The sequence below is a fragment of the Panthera uncia genome (genome assembly GCF_023721935.1).
Source record: "Panthera uncia isolate 11264 chromosome B3 unlocalized genomic scaffold, Puncia_PCG_1.0 HiC_scaffold_1, whole genome shotgun sequence".
Classification (NCBI taxonomy): Eukaryota; Metazoa; Chordata; class Mammalia; order Carnivora; family Felidae; genus Panthera; species Panthera uncia.
The window spans coordinates 103,342,992-103,358,794 of NW_026057582.1; the positions used below are offsets into that span (position 1 = coordinate 103,342,992).

A 15,803-nucleotide genomic window follows, 5' to 3' on the forward strand; every position below is an offset into this window, starting at 1 on the left:
CTCAAGTGCACATGGAACATTCTCCAAGGTAGATCATCTGTTAGGCCACAAAAGAAGTCTTAATAAATTTAAGAGGATTAAAATCATATCAAACATCTTTTCTCACCATAGGAGTATGAAACTGGACATCAATTATGAGAAGAAAACTGGAAAATCCACAAATATTTGGAGATTAAATGACATGCTACTGAACAACCAATAGGTCAAAGAAGAAATTAAAAGAGAAATTTAAAAAATGCCTTATGACAAATGAAGCTGGAAACAAAACATACTAAAACTTAAGGGCAAAAGCAGTTCTAGCAGGGAAGTTCATAGTGATAAATACCTACCTTGAGAAACAAGAAAAATCTCGAGTAAACAAAATAACTTTACACTTTAAGGAATGAGAAAAAGAACAAAGCCCCACGTTAGTAGGAGGAAGGAAATAACAGAGATTGGAGTGGAAATAGATGAGACTTTAGACAACAGAAAAAAATCAATGAAATAGCTGGTTCTTTGAAAATATAAAATTGACCGACCTTTTGCCAGAGTCATGGAGACAAAGACAGGGCTCAAAATCTGAAAGGAAAGAGGAGACATTACAACTGATACCACAGAAACGCAAAGGATCCTAAGAGACTATTACGAACAGTTACACACACTGGACAACCTAGAAGAACTGGAAAAATTCCTAGAAACCCACAACCTACCAAGACTGAACTATGAAGAAACAGAAAATGTGAACAGACATTACTAGTAAGGAGATTGAATCAGTAATTGAGAAACTCCCAACAGACAGAAGCCAGGGACTATATACAACTTCAGTGATGAATTCTTTTGAACATTCAGAGAATTCATACCAATCCTTCTCCAACTTTTCCAAACAATAGAAAATGAAAGAACACTTTTTTTTAATGTTTATTTGTTTTTGAGACAGAGCAATAGAGCAAGCAGGAGAGGAGCAGAGAGAGGGAGACAGAATCCTAAGCAGTCTCCATGCCTTCAGCACAGAGCCCAATGTGGGGCTTGAACATTCGAACCATGAGATCATGACCTGAGCTGAAACCCAAAGTCAGATGCTTAAGTGATTGAGCTGCCCTGTCGCCCCAAGGAGAGAACACTTTCAAATTCATTTTACAAGGCCATGTTACAATGGCCTTGATACCAAAGACAAGGGCACCATAAGAAAAGCTGATGTTCCTGATTAACATAGGTGCAGAAATCTTCAACAAATCATTAAAAAAGTGAATTCAACAATACTGTTGACCCTGGAATAACATGGGTTTGAACTACACAGGTCCGCTTATATGCGAATTGTTTCAATTAATACAGTATAGTACTATAAACGTATTTTGTCTTCCTTGTGATTATTTTTAAAGCTTATTTATTTTGAGAGACCCAGCATGTGCGTCCAAGTGGGGGAGGGGCAGAGAGAGGGAGAGAGAGAATTCCAAGCAGGCTCCTTCCTGTTAGCACAGAGCCCATCATGGGGCTTGATCCCACAAACCCTAAGATCATGACCTGAGCTGAAATCAAAAGTTGGACACTTAACAAGCCCAGGAGCCCCTTCCTTGTGATTTTTTAAAATAACATTTTCCTTTTTCTTACTTTACTATAAGAGTATAGTATATAATATATATAAAATACAAAATATGTGTCAATTGTGTTATTAGGATTCTGGTTAACAATAGCCTATCAGTAGTTAAGTTTTAAGGGAGTCAAAATCCATATATGGATTTTTTTTTAATACATGGATTTTCAGCTGCACAGGGGATCAATGCCCTGAATCTCCGTATTGTTCAAGGGTCAACTGTACACTAAAGGTTCATATACCATAATCAGGTAGGATTTGTTCCAGGGATGCCGGGAAGGTTTAACATCTGCAAGGCAGTCAGTGTTATACAACACATTACAAAATGAAGGATAACAATTCTATGGTTATCTCAGTAGATGCATAAAAAGCATTTGGCAAAATTCAACGTCCATTTATGATAAAAATTCTTAAAGTGGGTATAGAGGGTACTTTCCTCAACATAGTAAAGGCCATATAGGACAAGCCCACAGCCTAACATAATACTGAATGGTGAAAGCTGCAAGCCTCTCCCCAGAACGATGAATAAAACAGGGATGTCCACTTTCACCACTTCTATTCAATATAGTATTGAAAATCCTCACCAGAGCAATTAGGCAAGGGAAAAAAAAGGCATCCTATTTCAAAGATGACACAGAATTATATATAGAAAAACCCTTAAGATTCCACCAAAAAGCATATTCAAGTTTTAGCATCAAAATCATCATAGCAAAAATCTATTGCACTTTATACACTAATAATGAACTGTCAGAAAGATAGAATAGTCCCTTTACAGTTGCATCAGAAAGAATACCTAAGAATAAATTTAACTGAGGTAAAAGACCTGTACAATGAAAACTGTAAGAATGAAGAAAGAAATTAAAGGACACAAATAAATGGAAAGATATACCATGCCCATGGATTGGGATAATTAATGTTGTTAAAGTGTTCATATTACCCTAAGCAATCCCCAGATTCACTGCAACCCCCATAAAAATTCCAATGGTATTTTTCACAGAAGTAGAACAAATAATCGTAAGATTTGTGTGGAACCACAAAAGACCCCAGATAGCCAAAGAAATCCTGAGAAAGAAGAAGAAGGCAGGAGGCATCACACTCCTTGATTTTTTTTTTTTTTTTTTTTTTTTTTTTTTTTTTTTTTTAGGTTTAGTTATTTGTTTTGAGAGACAGAGAGTGGGAGAGCAGGAGAATCCCAAGCAGGCTCCACAGTGCCATCATGGAGCCTGATGCGGGGCTCAAACTCACAAACTATGATATCATGACTTGAGCTGAAACCAAGAGTCATATGCTCAACCAACTGAGCCACCCAGGTGCCCCACACTCCTTGCTTTTAAACTAAATTATAAAACTATAGCAGATCAAAACAGTATGGTTTTGGCATAGAAACAGACATATTTATCAGTGGTACAGAATAGAGAATCCAGAAATAAGTCCATACATACATGGTCAGTTTACAACAAAGGAGCCAAGAATATACAAGGGAAAGGATGGTCTCTTCAATAAATGATGTTGGGAAAACTGGACAGTCACATGCAAAAGAGTGAAAGTGGACTACTTTTTTTTAACTCAAAATGGTTTGAAGACTGGAGCCTAGGACCTGAAACCATGAAGATCCTAGAAGAAAACATAGGAGGTAAGTTCCTTGACATAGGTCTTGGCAGTGACTTTTTGAATCTGTCTCCATAAGCAAAGGCAACAAAAGGAAAAATAAGTAAGAGGGATTACTTCAGAGGTGCCCGGGTGGCTCAGATGGTAAAGCATTTGAGTCTCGGTCTTATCTTAGGTCTTCATCTCAGGGTCATGAGTTCAAGCCCTGCATTGGGCTCCACACTGGGCTTGAAGCCTACTTAGAAGAAGAGGAATAACTTCAAAAAGCTTCTGGACAGTAAAGGAAGTAAGATAAGAAGGCAACCTACTGAATGGGAGAAAATGTTTGCAAATAATATTTGCTAAGGGGTTAATATCCAGAATATATAAAGAACTCATATAATTCAATAGCAAAACAACAACAAAACAACAACCAGTTCCATTTAAAAAATGGGCAGAAGATCCTAATAGACATTTTTCCAAAGATAACGTACAGATGGCCAACAGGTATATGAAAAGACGCTCTACATCACTAATTATCAGAGAAATGCAGATGAAAACCACAATGAAGTATCACCTCACAACTGTCAGAATGGCTGTTATCAAAAATATAAGAAATAACGTGTCGGCAGAGATGTGGAGTACACTCTGGTCAACATGTGTATTGGTGTAGCCACTGTAGAAAACACTATGGAGGTTCCTCAAAAAATTAAAGTAGAACTACCAGATGACGCAGCAATTCCACTTCTGGGTATTTTCCCAAAGAAAATGAATATACTAACTTGAAAAGATATAAATGATCCCCATGTTCATTGCAGCATTATTTACAATAATCAAGATATATAAGCAACTGTTACATGAATGGATAAAGACAACATATTTATACAATGGAATATTTCAGCCATAAAGAATGAAATCTTGCTTGCCATTTACAACAACATGGATGGAACTCAAGGGCATTATGCTGAGTTAAACAAGTCAGAGAAAGACAAATACCTTATGATCTCACTTCTATGTGAAATCTAAAAAAAAAAAAACAAAAAAAACCAAAACAAAAACCAACAACAAAAAATCCAAGCTCATAGATAACAGAAAAGAAATTGGTAGTTACCAGAGGTGAGGGATGGGGGGTGGGCAAAATGGGTGAAGGGGAGCAAAAAGTAGAAACTTGCAGTTAGTAAGTCATTGGGATACAATTTGAGCATGTTGACTACAGTTAATAATACTGTATTGTATGTTTAAAAGTTGCTAAATCAGAAGTTCTCACCACAGGAATAAAAAATTAAACTATGTTACGTATGGTGATGGATATTAATTAGACTGACTGTGGTGATCATTTCACAGTACAAATATTGAATTATGTTGTGCAGCTGAAAATAATATGTGCCAGCTATACCTCAAAAAAATCCCACAAAGAATGCATGGTCCCCTTTTCCACACATTGGCCTGTGCACTCCCAGGCTCTTCCTTATACTGTCTCATGGAAGCCAGCATGGACTATGACCTGAAAACTCTTGAGTACAGAGACCAGTGTCCCTTTTCCTTATATAGCTAGGTTTGTGCTTGCTACCCAGCTTTTCAAACATTGTATTGTTTAAAGATGCATATATGCATATATGTGATCTAGAGAGGGAAGCAAAAAGACAGTACAGAATTCAAGATAATGGCTATTTCTAGGGGGAAATACGGGGTTTGTGAGTGGGAAGATACAGGAAACTCCTAGCAGGGCTCCCACACATGGCTTTTTAAAAGGGTCGTTCACTGCAGAACTCTAGGGGAAGCCGTATATATACATAAAGTCTGGCTCCTCCAGTACTAGAGAGAATCCATTTTTTTACCTGAGGGCTGGGTACAGGCATTCATATTCTTCTCTAAAAAGAATATTATTTCTCTACAGAACAATACATACCTTACTGATTACAATAGGAGTTGGCAAACTTTTCCTATAAAAGGCCAGATAGTAAATATGTTAGGCATTATTGCACAGAAGTTCTGCATCCCAACTACTTAACTCTGCTGTTAAGTGTACAAGCAGCTACAGATGATATATAAATGAGTGGGTGTGTCTGTGTTCCAAGAAAACTTTATTTACAAAACCAACTAGCTGGATTTGGCTTGGGGCTGCAGTATGCCAAACCCCAGATTACACAGTTAAACCTTTAAAAGAAAAAAAAACAACTATCTGTGGTTTGTCTAGTGGATTCAGAGTAGAGCCTGGAACAAAGGATTCACTGGAGGTATAGTAGGAAGGTCAGTAATGTAGTTTCCTGCAATCCATGTTTTTAAGTAAGTTATGACTGAAAATGTTGGATCTGACTTTGTCCAACTATAATGTAAGACATTGAGAGAAAGTTGCTGCTCAAACTTGGATTTAAGGAAACCATTTTTATCAAAATGATCCAGACTGATTCTTCATTAAAAACATCAAACCCAATAACCGTATCACCTGTCGTTAACTGATCACTACCAGATGTCAGACATGATGGCCAGGAACTTCACACATTATTTTCCTCACAACAGTTCTTCAAAGTGGGTTTGTTTGGGGTTTTTTGGTATCCATTTTGCAACCAAGAAAGGCTGACTTTTCCAAGGTCACAAAGCTAATAAAGCTGAGATTTGAGCCATAGTTGTCCAGCTTCAAAGTTCAGTCTGTTTTCTACAGCACACTGTCTCTGTAGAAGGCTTTCTGTTTTAATGTCGCCAAAATCAATTTGGTTTTAGATTGTCTTCGCAGTTTTACTGACTTAGAAGAACTCGATGAGACAGAGTTATATATGTGCCACAAATGCAAAAAGAAACAAAAATCCACTAAAAAGTTTTGGATTCAGAAACTACCCAAGGTAAGCATGGAGTTTCAAATTATGCAATTTTGAGGGGAAAAATGTTTATGATTGATGAGAAGACAAATTATTTTTGTAACTTCAGCCTATGTGATCTATTCTATATTGGTCTCTAGAGTTTTCAGCAAGAGGTAAATAAACCCTTTGAGAATGTATAATTAATGTGTCCTGATCACAATTTCCAGTATGTGGAGAGGATGGTTTCCTATCACACCACTGCTAAGCAGCCAGCGGGGCGGGGTGTCCTACAATTCAGTGCAACTCTGACACTGTCAAAGCCGGTGATAGTGATCAGATTCCACAGGTTCAGGGCTCAGTCCCCTAAGACTACCTCTGCTTCAGAAGCCCAGCAAATGCAGCTTGTTACTTTATGCTTCTGCCCAACAGGCTAGACATGTATGTGAGGAGATGTATAGGGCAGGGTCCTGAACAGAGGAGCTTCTGCCCTTGTGGAGTTTGGGCCTGGCACAGTAGCACTTTGAAGTGTTCTGGTTCCCCATCTGGAAGCTGTCCAAACTTCTCCTTTAGGATTTTTATGGAGCCTTCATTACATAGGCATGGCTGATTAAGTCATTGGCTGTTGGCAGTTGTTCAACTTTCAGCCCCTCCGCCCTACCTGAAGAGTTGGGTTGGGGAGACTGAAAGTTCCAATTCTGTAATCACATGGTTGGACCCCTGGCAACCACGCCCGATCCTTTGAGGCAGTCAAAAAGTTACCTTATTGGCATAACAAAGACACCTATATGGCCATCCCTTTGGAAATTCTAACAGCTTAGGAGCTGTGTGGAAATACATATATAATATATATACTATATAAGTCTAATTAAAAATATAACATTATATAAAGTATATATAATTATTTTAGAAAATACATAGTGTATATATATAACATATATATGTATATTATATATATATATATGTGTGTGTATATTAGGTCTTAACCCCCTTTCCATACAGCTCCTAAACCCTTAGCATATATATTTTCTAGTTTTTATTTCCAGTCAGTTAACTACAGTGTTGTATTAATTTCAGGTGTTATATTTATTATAAATCACAATATCATAATAAGGTATGTGGAAGAAAGTACTATCAAGGTTCAAAAAAAAAAAAGAACTGATAGGCCACCTAAAATATTACTGAGAGGTATTAGTACCAAGTAGTTAATTTTACTGAAAGGGAAATTAGATGTTTTTGGTTTTTTTTTTTACAGTCTTTGTCCTTATCTCTCATCCAGGTACTATGCTTACATCTGAAACGATTTCACTGGACTGCATATTTAAGAAACAAAGTTGATACCTATGTAGAATTTCCATTGAGAGGCCTAGACATGAAATGCTACTTACTAGAGGTATGGTAAATTAATTACCTTTGCTAGGAGGGTGCTAAGATGGCTTTTCAGTAAAATTAAGTCCTCACATTGATAGGAGCTAGGGTGTCATTGACCTCTGCTCCTAACTCAGTCCTGGATGTCTTCTCCCTTGTTCTATAGCCTGAGAACAGTGGCCCGGAGAGCTGCCTGTATGACCTTGCTGCTGTGGTGGTGCACCATGGTTCTGGGTAAGTGTGTCAGTGGCTTTTCTTATGGTTGGTTTTCGAAAAGCACAGCAAAGGGGCACCTTGGTGGCTCAGTCAGTTAAGCTTCCAACCTCAGCTCAGGTCATGATCTCACAGTTTGTGGGTTCGAGCCCTGCGTCAGGGTGTATGCTGACAGCTCAGAGCCTGGAGACTGCTTCTGATTCTGTGTCTCCCTTTCTTTCTGCCCCTTCCCCACTCACACTCTGTCTCTGTCTCAAAAATAAGTAAACGCTAAAAAAAATAAATAAAAAGCACAGCGAAGACCTGCAATTTTGCACCACTCTTGATCATTCTCCGTCAACTCCTTAAAAATGGTTTCAGATACATAACACAGGTGAGGTAGAACTTTCTTTCAGTCGTGGTGTGAAAGAATGTTCTGGAGAGGATGTTGTGAAGGAAGAAGAAAAGGCACATGAAAGCAAAATGGAGAAGGGTTCATTTGAGCTCAGCATTGAGAACCTATTTATCCACAAAATCCTCAGTAGGCTTTACTCCAAAGTTATTTATTTCCTTTGCCATTTGACTTTTAAATTGGGGGAAAATGGGAAATTATTTAGAGTAACTTACTTCATATCATCTGTTTAAAGATTTGTTTTTTTATTTTATTGAATAATTTTTTTCTGGTAATTTTGTTATTAGTTTATACTTTCTGATTCCTTGAGAATGGCTATTTTACTTTTAAACATGGACAAACCCCTATCCATGTTGAGAACCCTTTTCCCTCAGAACTTTGTAGACATTGCTCCCTTGACTTCATCATTCCAGGGCCAAGTCCACTACAGGTCTGATTCTCATCTCTTTATAGGCAACCTTTTTTTACTTACTGGAAGGTTGTAGGATCCTCTCTCTTCGGATTTAAGAAATTATAGTAGATGTATTCCTGGCTTAGTAGTTGATAGGGACACTCTTTGGTGTCCTCAGCTCATGGAAATATTGTTTGTTCCACCCCATTCTCTCCCTGTTACGTGTGTGGCAATCCCTCCGTATCTGCAGAGATAACGTTCCAAGACTCCCAAGTGGATGCTTACAGTCATAGTAACAAATCCTATATATACACTATATTTTTTCATGTACATACAAACATACCTATGATAGCTTAATTTATAAACAATTATAATATTAATTATAATTGTGACAGTGTTAGGCTTCTCTTGACCTTTGGACAATATATTAGAAAGCATCACCTCTTGGACCGCAGCTGACTGTGGTAAACTGAACCGTGGAAAGGGAAACTGAGGACAAGGGGTGACTATTATATAGTGAATTTTCTGGTTCTTTTCCACATTTTAACCGTTGTTTAATGATTTCCATCTCTGTTTCTGAAGACTGCCATGGCCTACTTTTCCAAATCACCAATTTGGATTTCATCTGTACCCAAATTGAAGATGACATTTTTAATACCATGGCAATCCCATTTTTCTGGTAACTCCTTTTCCTAACATACATTTTTGTTTTATGGTTGCGCTTTTTTAAACCATTGGTATTAATTAGAATTTTTAAAGCTCCTAGGTTTTCTGCATTAAATTTGTTAGTGGTTAATTGCTTGTTCTTCCCAGTACTTTTCTTTCATACTATGTCCCCACCACTGCCCCCCAAGGGTTTGATGATTTGGGGCTGTTTAGAATCCTAATAGATGATGAGATTGATCATTATCGATAAATGGTAAGGGTTTCTCTAGCATTTACGAAAAGTGTTCTACCTGAGGCTTTTCTCTCACCTGGGAGGGCTGACTATAGGGCTGACTGTATGGTTGAGTGGGTGGGTCATGCTGAAAGAGAAAAGCCCTTTCCTGGAGGCAGATTACTTTCTTAAGCTCAGGTTTTTTCCAAGGCTGTGATGGAAATCTGTTCCTCACTTTTCCATGTGTCCATAAGCCTTGACCCATGCTTGTTAGGTTGAGCTCCTTGGCCCCTTTGGTATTTCCATTAACCCAGTGCTATGTGAACACTGCTTTTAGGTGATGTAGAACATCCTCAGTTCCTGCTCGTTCAATGGCCCTCTTCCCTGTATTTCCAATGCCTGCACATTCATTGTTACTTCCTTGAGTTTTGAGGAACATAAACACATGAGTTTAGTCCGCCATCTTAAACCACAAGTCCCTAGGGCTTATTCTTTATTACAGTATTTATAATTTATTGCATATCTAACAGATTATATGATTGCGCAGATTCTTCTGTTATTTCTGTAGTCCTTTTCTTTCATTTTTTTACGTTTCCTTATAGGGTCGGTTCTGGACATTACACAGCATATGCAACTCATGAAGGTCGCTGGTTCCATTTCAATGACAGTACTGTAACGCTGACTGATGAAGACACCGTTGTGAAGGCAAAGGCCTACATCCTTTTTTATGTGGAACGCCAGGCCAAAGCTGGATCAGATAAACTTTAATACCTCCTTTAAATCATTATTTGTCAACTATACCGGACAAACATTTCCAGTTTTCCGTAAATACTTGATCCGAGATTTAATTTCATTATGCACTTTTCAATTTCCTATTTTTGGTTTAGTTTTGTCAATGGTAGTGACATATTAAACATGGGCACCAACTAATTTTTTTTTTAGTTCTACCAGAAAACCTCAGCAGATACTTTGATTTGCTGCTTTAGTTGTAATAATTGTTTTTATATGTAGTTTCAAGAACTTAGTTCTATTTGACTTTTTTTATATTAATGTTTTCAATTCTCACTTTGAGGCACATTTACATCAATGCTTTGTTACTGTCACATGCTGAAAGCAAGATATGTTCCTGATTGCGAAGAGCAGAACTGCCTGCTGCCTTTCACAGCTGTAATGGGAGATCAGGTGGACTCGAAATCCAGGATCATGTGCGCACATCATTTGTGGCCCACAAGATTTCAGTGACTGTCAGTAATCGTTCTTTTCGATTGTAAGAGGTAACTGGGAGAGCATCATTTAGTAGACCAGGTGATTGCCGCTCTTGGTATCTCTCAAGGCTGCTGCTTATCAGCACTGATTAAATAAATTTGTCGGATCACTTGTACCTGTACTGCAAATTCAAGAATTAGTCCTTTGAAGTTTTATTTTGTTTCGGGGTTATTTTTTGCTTGCATGTGTTTTCATGGAGAGAAGAGTACAGAAAAGTCCAGATAAGACCAGATACATATAGTGTTTAAAAATGTCTGTGACTCAGCTACACGGTATAGATACTGTCAGGTGAGGAGACCACAGCTTGTTTGCCTTTAGAACCAGCATCTAGTTCCCCCACTGTCTGTGGTGCTGGATGGAAGGAACTACCTGTCCACTTTTGCCTTATTTCTTGCTTGGCCATCTCAAGTTGAGATGCTGACTTCCCGAGCTGATTTGACCATCACTTACACTTCCCAGAAGGAAATTTGAGTCTTTGCTACTTTGGGTTTTAACAACTCCCACTGGCCTATCCTGATAGCAGAGCACGCTGAAAATATTCTCACTGTGAACAGAGTTTCTATTCTTGAGTTTAGCAGTCTTGGTTTTAAAACTGTGTTCAAGAAACATAGGTACAGGCTCCATTAAGATTTAACTCAAATTGAAATTTGGAACCAGAATTCCATCTAAGAAAGGTAATTGTGATTTCTGCAAGTGTTCCAGGTTAGTTTGTTGATTTGGGGGTGGGGTGGGGGGCAGTGGCAGCACTGATGAAGGAATCAGAGAAAGGGACTCCCAGAGAGGGTTGCACCTTAGGACTAGGCACTGTTTTCAGGTTCATCTCTCATTCCAGCCTTTATTTTCTTCTCAAGTGTCTACAAGTTACAAGGGGCAGAATGTATTTCATATTAAGCCAACCTACCAGACTTTTTGGTAATCTTGTTTTTTTCTATTAAAAGAAAAAACTGTCAAGTTTTAAGTGCATGAATGTAAAATAAAGTCTAACAGCTGTCCTCAGGGTGGATATTTGAAGTTGCAAGAGAAGATGTGGCTCCATTTCAGTATTAGCTAGGTATATCTCCTGTTCTCTCAGAGCAAAAATCAGCTGCTCAACACTTTAACATGGCCAGGAGAAAACTGCAATTGTGTCTAAACTTGTACTATCCACTATGGTGGTCACCAGTTATATGTGGTTAAAGTTTAATTAAAATTAAATTTAGGGGCGCCTGGGTGGCTCAGAAGGTTAAATGTTCAACTTTGGCTCAGGTCATGATCTCTTGGTTCCTGAGTTCGAGCTCCACATTAGATTCTGTGCTGACAGCTCAGAGCCTGGAGCCTGCTTTGGATTCTGTATCTCCTCTCTCTCTGCCCCTCCCATTCCCCCCCCCCCTCAAAAATAAACATATATTTTTTTCAATTAAATTTCAAACTCAGTTCTTCGGTCACACAAACCACATTCCAAGTGCTCAGCAGCCACATGTGGCATAGGACTGCTGAGGTCTAGGGCAGTTCTCTTAGATAGCAGTGGTCTAAATTTTCACTCCAGAGAAAAAAGCTTTGCCTTTATGTTTAGGTCTGACACCTTAGAAGATAATTAAGAGGGCAACATATATTTTAAATAGTTTACACTTCTAAATTACATTAGGTTGAACCATAGGAAATTTGTGGTATTTGCCTTTTTGATCTACAAAAGTGAAAGTTTCACATAATTTGACCTAATATATTAATATATTAACACCACATGTAATTGAACTTGGAATGTGCATCTTCTTTGATTTTTGTTCAGTGTCTCCTATGAATTCAGGCTCTTTTACTGAGACGGTATATAGCTGTGACTTCTAACATTTGCACTTAGATTATTCCTTCTTAATGGGCAGCTGCTATGACTTCAACAATAAAGCCTTGGGCAGTGTTGATGTTGGTGGAGAAAAACTGTCTTTTCGTACCAAAAGGAACTTAGTGACAGCCAGACTGCTTTGCTGGGGGAAAGTGGTCCTTAGACAGGTAACATCATTGGCTTAAGAGATGGGCACATCTCCTCTTTGAATTTTTGGAGTATTTTTAGTGTTTGATTTTACTTAAGCAGAATGTTTGGTGTTATGAAGGAAGGCTGTTTGGAAAAGTGATTGGATCCATTTGAACTGTGCATTTGAACACCAGTGATGTAAATGTGCCTATTCGTATTTACAAAATTTAACTGTGTATAGCCTTATCACACCTATTTTAAAAGCTGATCTTTGTGTGCTCTTCAGGGCTTTCCCCTTGTGCCATGTCGTCTGTGTGTGTGTGGCTTCTCGCGCAGAGAGCTTATGCTGAGGCGGTGCCTCATGCTGTCACACCTCTCCCGTGGAACAAGAAAACTTCCTCAGAAGTCCTCCCACACAGGTGGGTGATAGAAACCGTTTGTGGCAACACAAATCTCTCTCCATGGTGGAGAAACCTTTGCTTATCCACTGTATTCTACTCAGTGTCTAGTGATGACAAATGTAATAGAATTAAACCAGTGAAGTGTACAGGCCCTGGTCAAGTGCTAAATGTGTATCTCACCTGGGGAACCTACTCAGCAGCTTGGTTCTGCAGTTGGGGACATCTTTATTTCTTAACAGCCAAACCTCTTTCATGGGTTTAGTGTACATAAGTCTATTTAGATACGCTTCTCCCACTTCGGCCCCCAGCATCCCCTCAACTCCCTCATGGACCCTGTGGCTCAAGTGGCCTCTTCACTCCGGCCCTGAAAAGGCTCATGAGCAGTCTGTTTCTGCGGCCAGGGCACCGGTCCCAGGGGACTGGGGTGTAGCCCACAGGAACGGGCTGCGGTGCAGGAAGAGGCAGCCACGGGGTGGGTCGTGCTGGAGGCCAAGGTCTCTGCATCGCCTCGCGGGTCTGAGCATGATGGACTCCAGAGCGCCCTGCCCTCCGCCGGTGCTGGTTGTGTCTGATGTGACCGTTTGCCGCAAAAGCCTCGTTTGTGTGATGCGAGAGGATTAACTGTGCAAGTGACTAATTTCATTTATGTTGTAATCACATCCCTTTTCTGCTTCACCAACCTGAACTGTTTTATGGATGAACGTATCATTAAATTTCTGGTCTCTTTCCTCTTGGCTATTATTTCTGAGCTCCTTTCATGGGAGCCAAGGAAGTAATGGTGCACTTGCTCCAGCCATGGGCCTTGTCAGTCAGTCAGCAGTTTGCTTCTCAACCATCCCTATCTGGGGCCGCCAGAGTACAGAGGCCGGGATGGAGTGACTTGCAGGGACAGGTAGTGGTGGGAAGGGACACCCTGGCACCCGCAGTCAGGTGCTGGAGGAGCAGCCCGTGTGCACCAGAGCCAAGTGAGATCACCCTGCCTCCCCTGGCACAGCTCGTCTTATCAAGTGCCGTCTGCTTGCCTCCTTCAGAGCTAGACGCCACCCTGAGGAACTGGCTTTTGGGCTCTGAGCAAAGGATGTTTCTTGGTCACCTTTTAAATAAAGTAAGACAGGCAAATAAAGTGCCACTGTTAAGAAATAAACATTCTGGTTTTCAGTAAGCTCCTATATATATATACATATATATATACACACACACACACACACACACACACACACGACCCCTCTGCCCCCATGGTCCCTGGAGAATGAAAACACAAGAACCATCCCCCTCTCCCCTGTCCACATCCCTCCTTTTTCCCTCTTACTTATTGGCCTGCTCCTGTCAGTCTTCCACCTTTGGAGACAGAGGTGCCGGAAGCGCACATGGTTTTGCCTCCAGCTCCCATAGGCAGCTGTGCTGGTCAGAGGCTTACAGGCCAACTGGGAGCAGCAGTTGTCAACAGCACCCTGGCGGTCCAGACCCTCCCTGCAGGCGCGCCTGCCTCCTTGGGCCCACCACCCCCTGCTCTGGGATATTCCTCCCCTCCCCCAGGCTCTGAACATTGGCCCTGCCAGCCTGGAACTGTTCCAGCAGGGCCCCAGGACTCTGTGGACACCACAACAGACCACAAGGACTTGCCAGTGGCCAACCTTTTAAGAAGTTCAAAGAACCACCTATTTCTAAGAGGTCAGCCCTCTGAAAAGTACTGGTTTGGAAAGGAACTGGGAGGGAAAGTGGAGATCGTAAGGCTTTCTATTAAAACCCAGCCGAGCATACCTTTAGACTGGCTAAGTGCAACCAGAGCCAGAGGGGCCGTGGCTGTCAGCTGTACTTGTGAACCATTAAAATGGTTAGTCTGGAATATTAGCTGTGACTAGTGGCCCTTTCCTTGAGAAATGCTTCTTTTAGCTGTCTCTTGGTCTATGTTTTTAAGAAAAGTCACCCCTTCCACTTCGCCTTGGCAGTGCTGGGGTAACCAAGCACACGGGACCGCTAAGTCTGGTGTCTCAGAGGTTTCTTTAGCTGAATTATGGTTTGTTTTGTTTGGGGTTTATTTCCCAGAGAGAGTGGTGGGCTCCAGGGGGGGCAGAGAGAAGGGGACAGAGGATCCGAAGTGGGCTCTGTGCCAACAGCAGCGAGCCCAGTGCAGGGCTCGAACCCATAAACTGCGAGATCATGACCTGAGCCCAAGTCAGACAGTCAACCGACTGAGCCGCCCAGGCGCCCCTGCATCATGCTTATTTCAAAGGCAAAGCTGCACCAGGAATGACTAAGCCTTAGTCTGCATTCATCTGCATTATAGCCACACAACTGGACACCTAGTATCCCCTTAGGTCCAATTCCAATCAAATGGGAGAATGAACAAAGCTAACTTACTTAGATGGTGTTCCCTGGAGCAGAGAAAAATATGGTCCATGCCTCATGAGGCAGCATGCGGCCTTTGGCCTCTTCCCCCAAACAAACTAACAGAGGGGCATATAATGCCGGTAATTCACAATAGCAGAATACATACGGTAGGATCCGGGATGGTAGAATCCGGGATGGGAGTGGGAGTGGAGTATTAGAAAATAGATCCACGTACTGAGAAACCTAAATTACGTCAGGAAAGGAGAACTTAAGGGATGATGCCTCCAGGCAGCCTGCCTAGGCTCAGGGGCCCGGTTATGAAGGCATTCACGAAGAGGATGGTGTGTGGCTGGCTTAAAGGGCAAGCTTAGGCTAAAATACTTAGAATTGTTTCAGGCAGTTTTGTGCTAAGAGCTACCTCATCCATCCTGACATTTTGGGAAATACAGACGAGATACAGCAGGGCTCTTAGCCGGAAAAATAGTAAGATGTAAAGCCAAGTAAACTGAAGCTTAAAAGGTTCCACAAATACACACAGAAGAACCTTGACAGCTAAGCTACTTGAGGGGAAGCTTAGCGAAACAACTCAAGGTAAAAACAGCCAGCTGGGAGGCCAAGGCAGTCCAGTCGCCTGGTGGAGGGTAGCAGGATTTGAAGGTGGTCCAGCC

At 40.7% G+C, this 15,803-nt stretch overlaps 1 protein-coding gene and 1 pseudogene across 7 annotated transcripts in view; both read left to right on the forward strand.

Annotated features, from left to right (window-relative positions):
• USP3 (ubiquitin specific peptidase 3) overlaps window positions 1-13,531 on the forward strand; it is a 106,597-nt gene extending 93,066 nt beyond the window's left edge. For all 7 annotated transcript variants that reach the window (XM_049611718.1, XM_049611721.1, XM_049611719.1 and 4 more), the window contains 4 exons: window positions 5,879-5,997; window positions 7,232-7,345; window positions 7,487-7,554; window positions 9,795-13,531. In XM_049611718.1, the coding sequence (XP_049467675.1) occupies window positions 5,879-5,997; window positions 7,232-7,345; window positions 7,487-7,554; window positions 9,795-9,960 (467 nt within the window). In that variant the 3' untranslated portion in view covers window positions 9,961-13,531. The remainder of the gene's footprint in view (window positions 1-5,878; window positions 5,998-7,231; window positions 7,346-7,486; window positions 7,555-9,794) is intronic.
• LOC125908873 (keratin, type II cytoskeletal 8-like) overlaps window positions 1-15,803 on the forward strand; it is a 327,398-nt pseudogene that overhangs the window by 295,404 nt on the left and 16,191 nt on the right.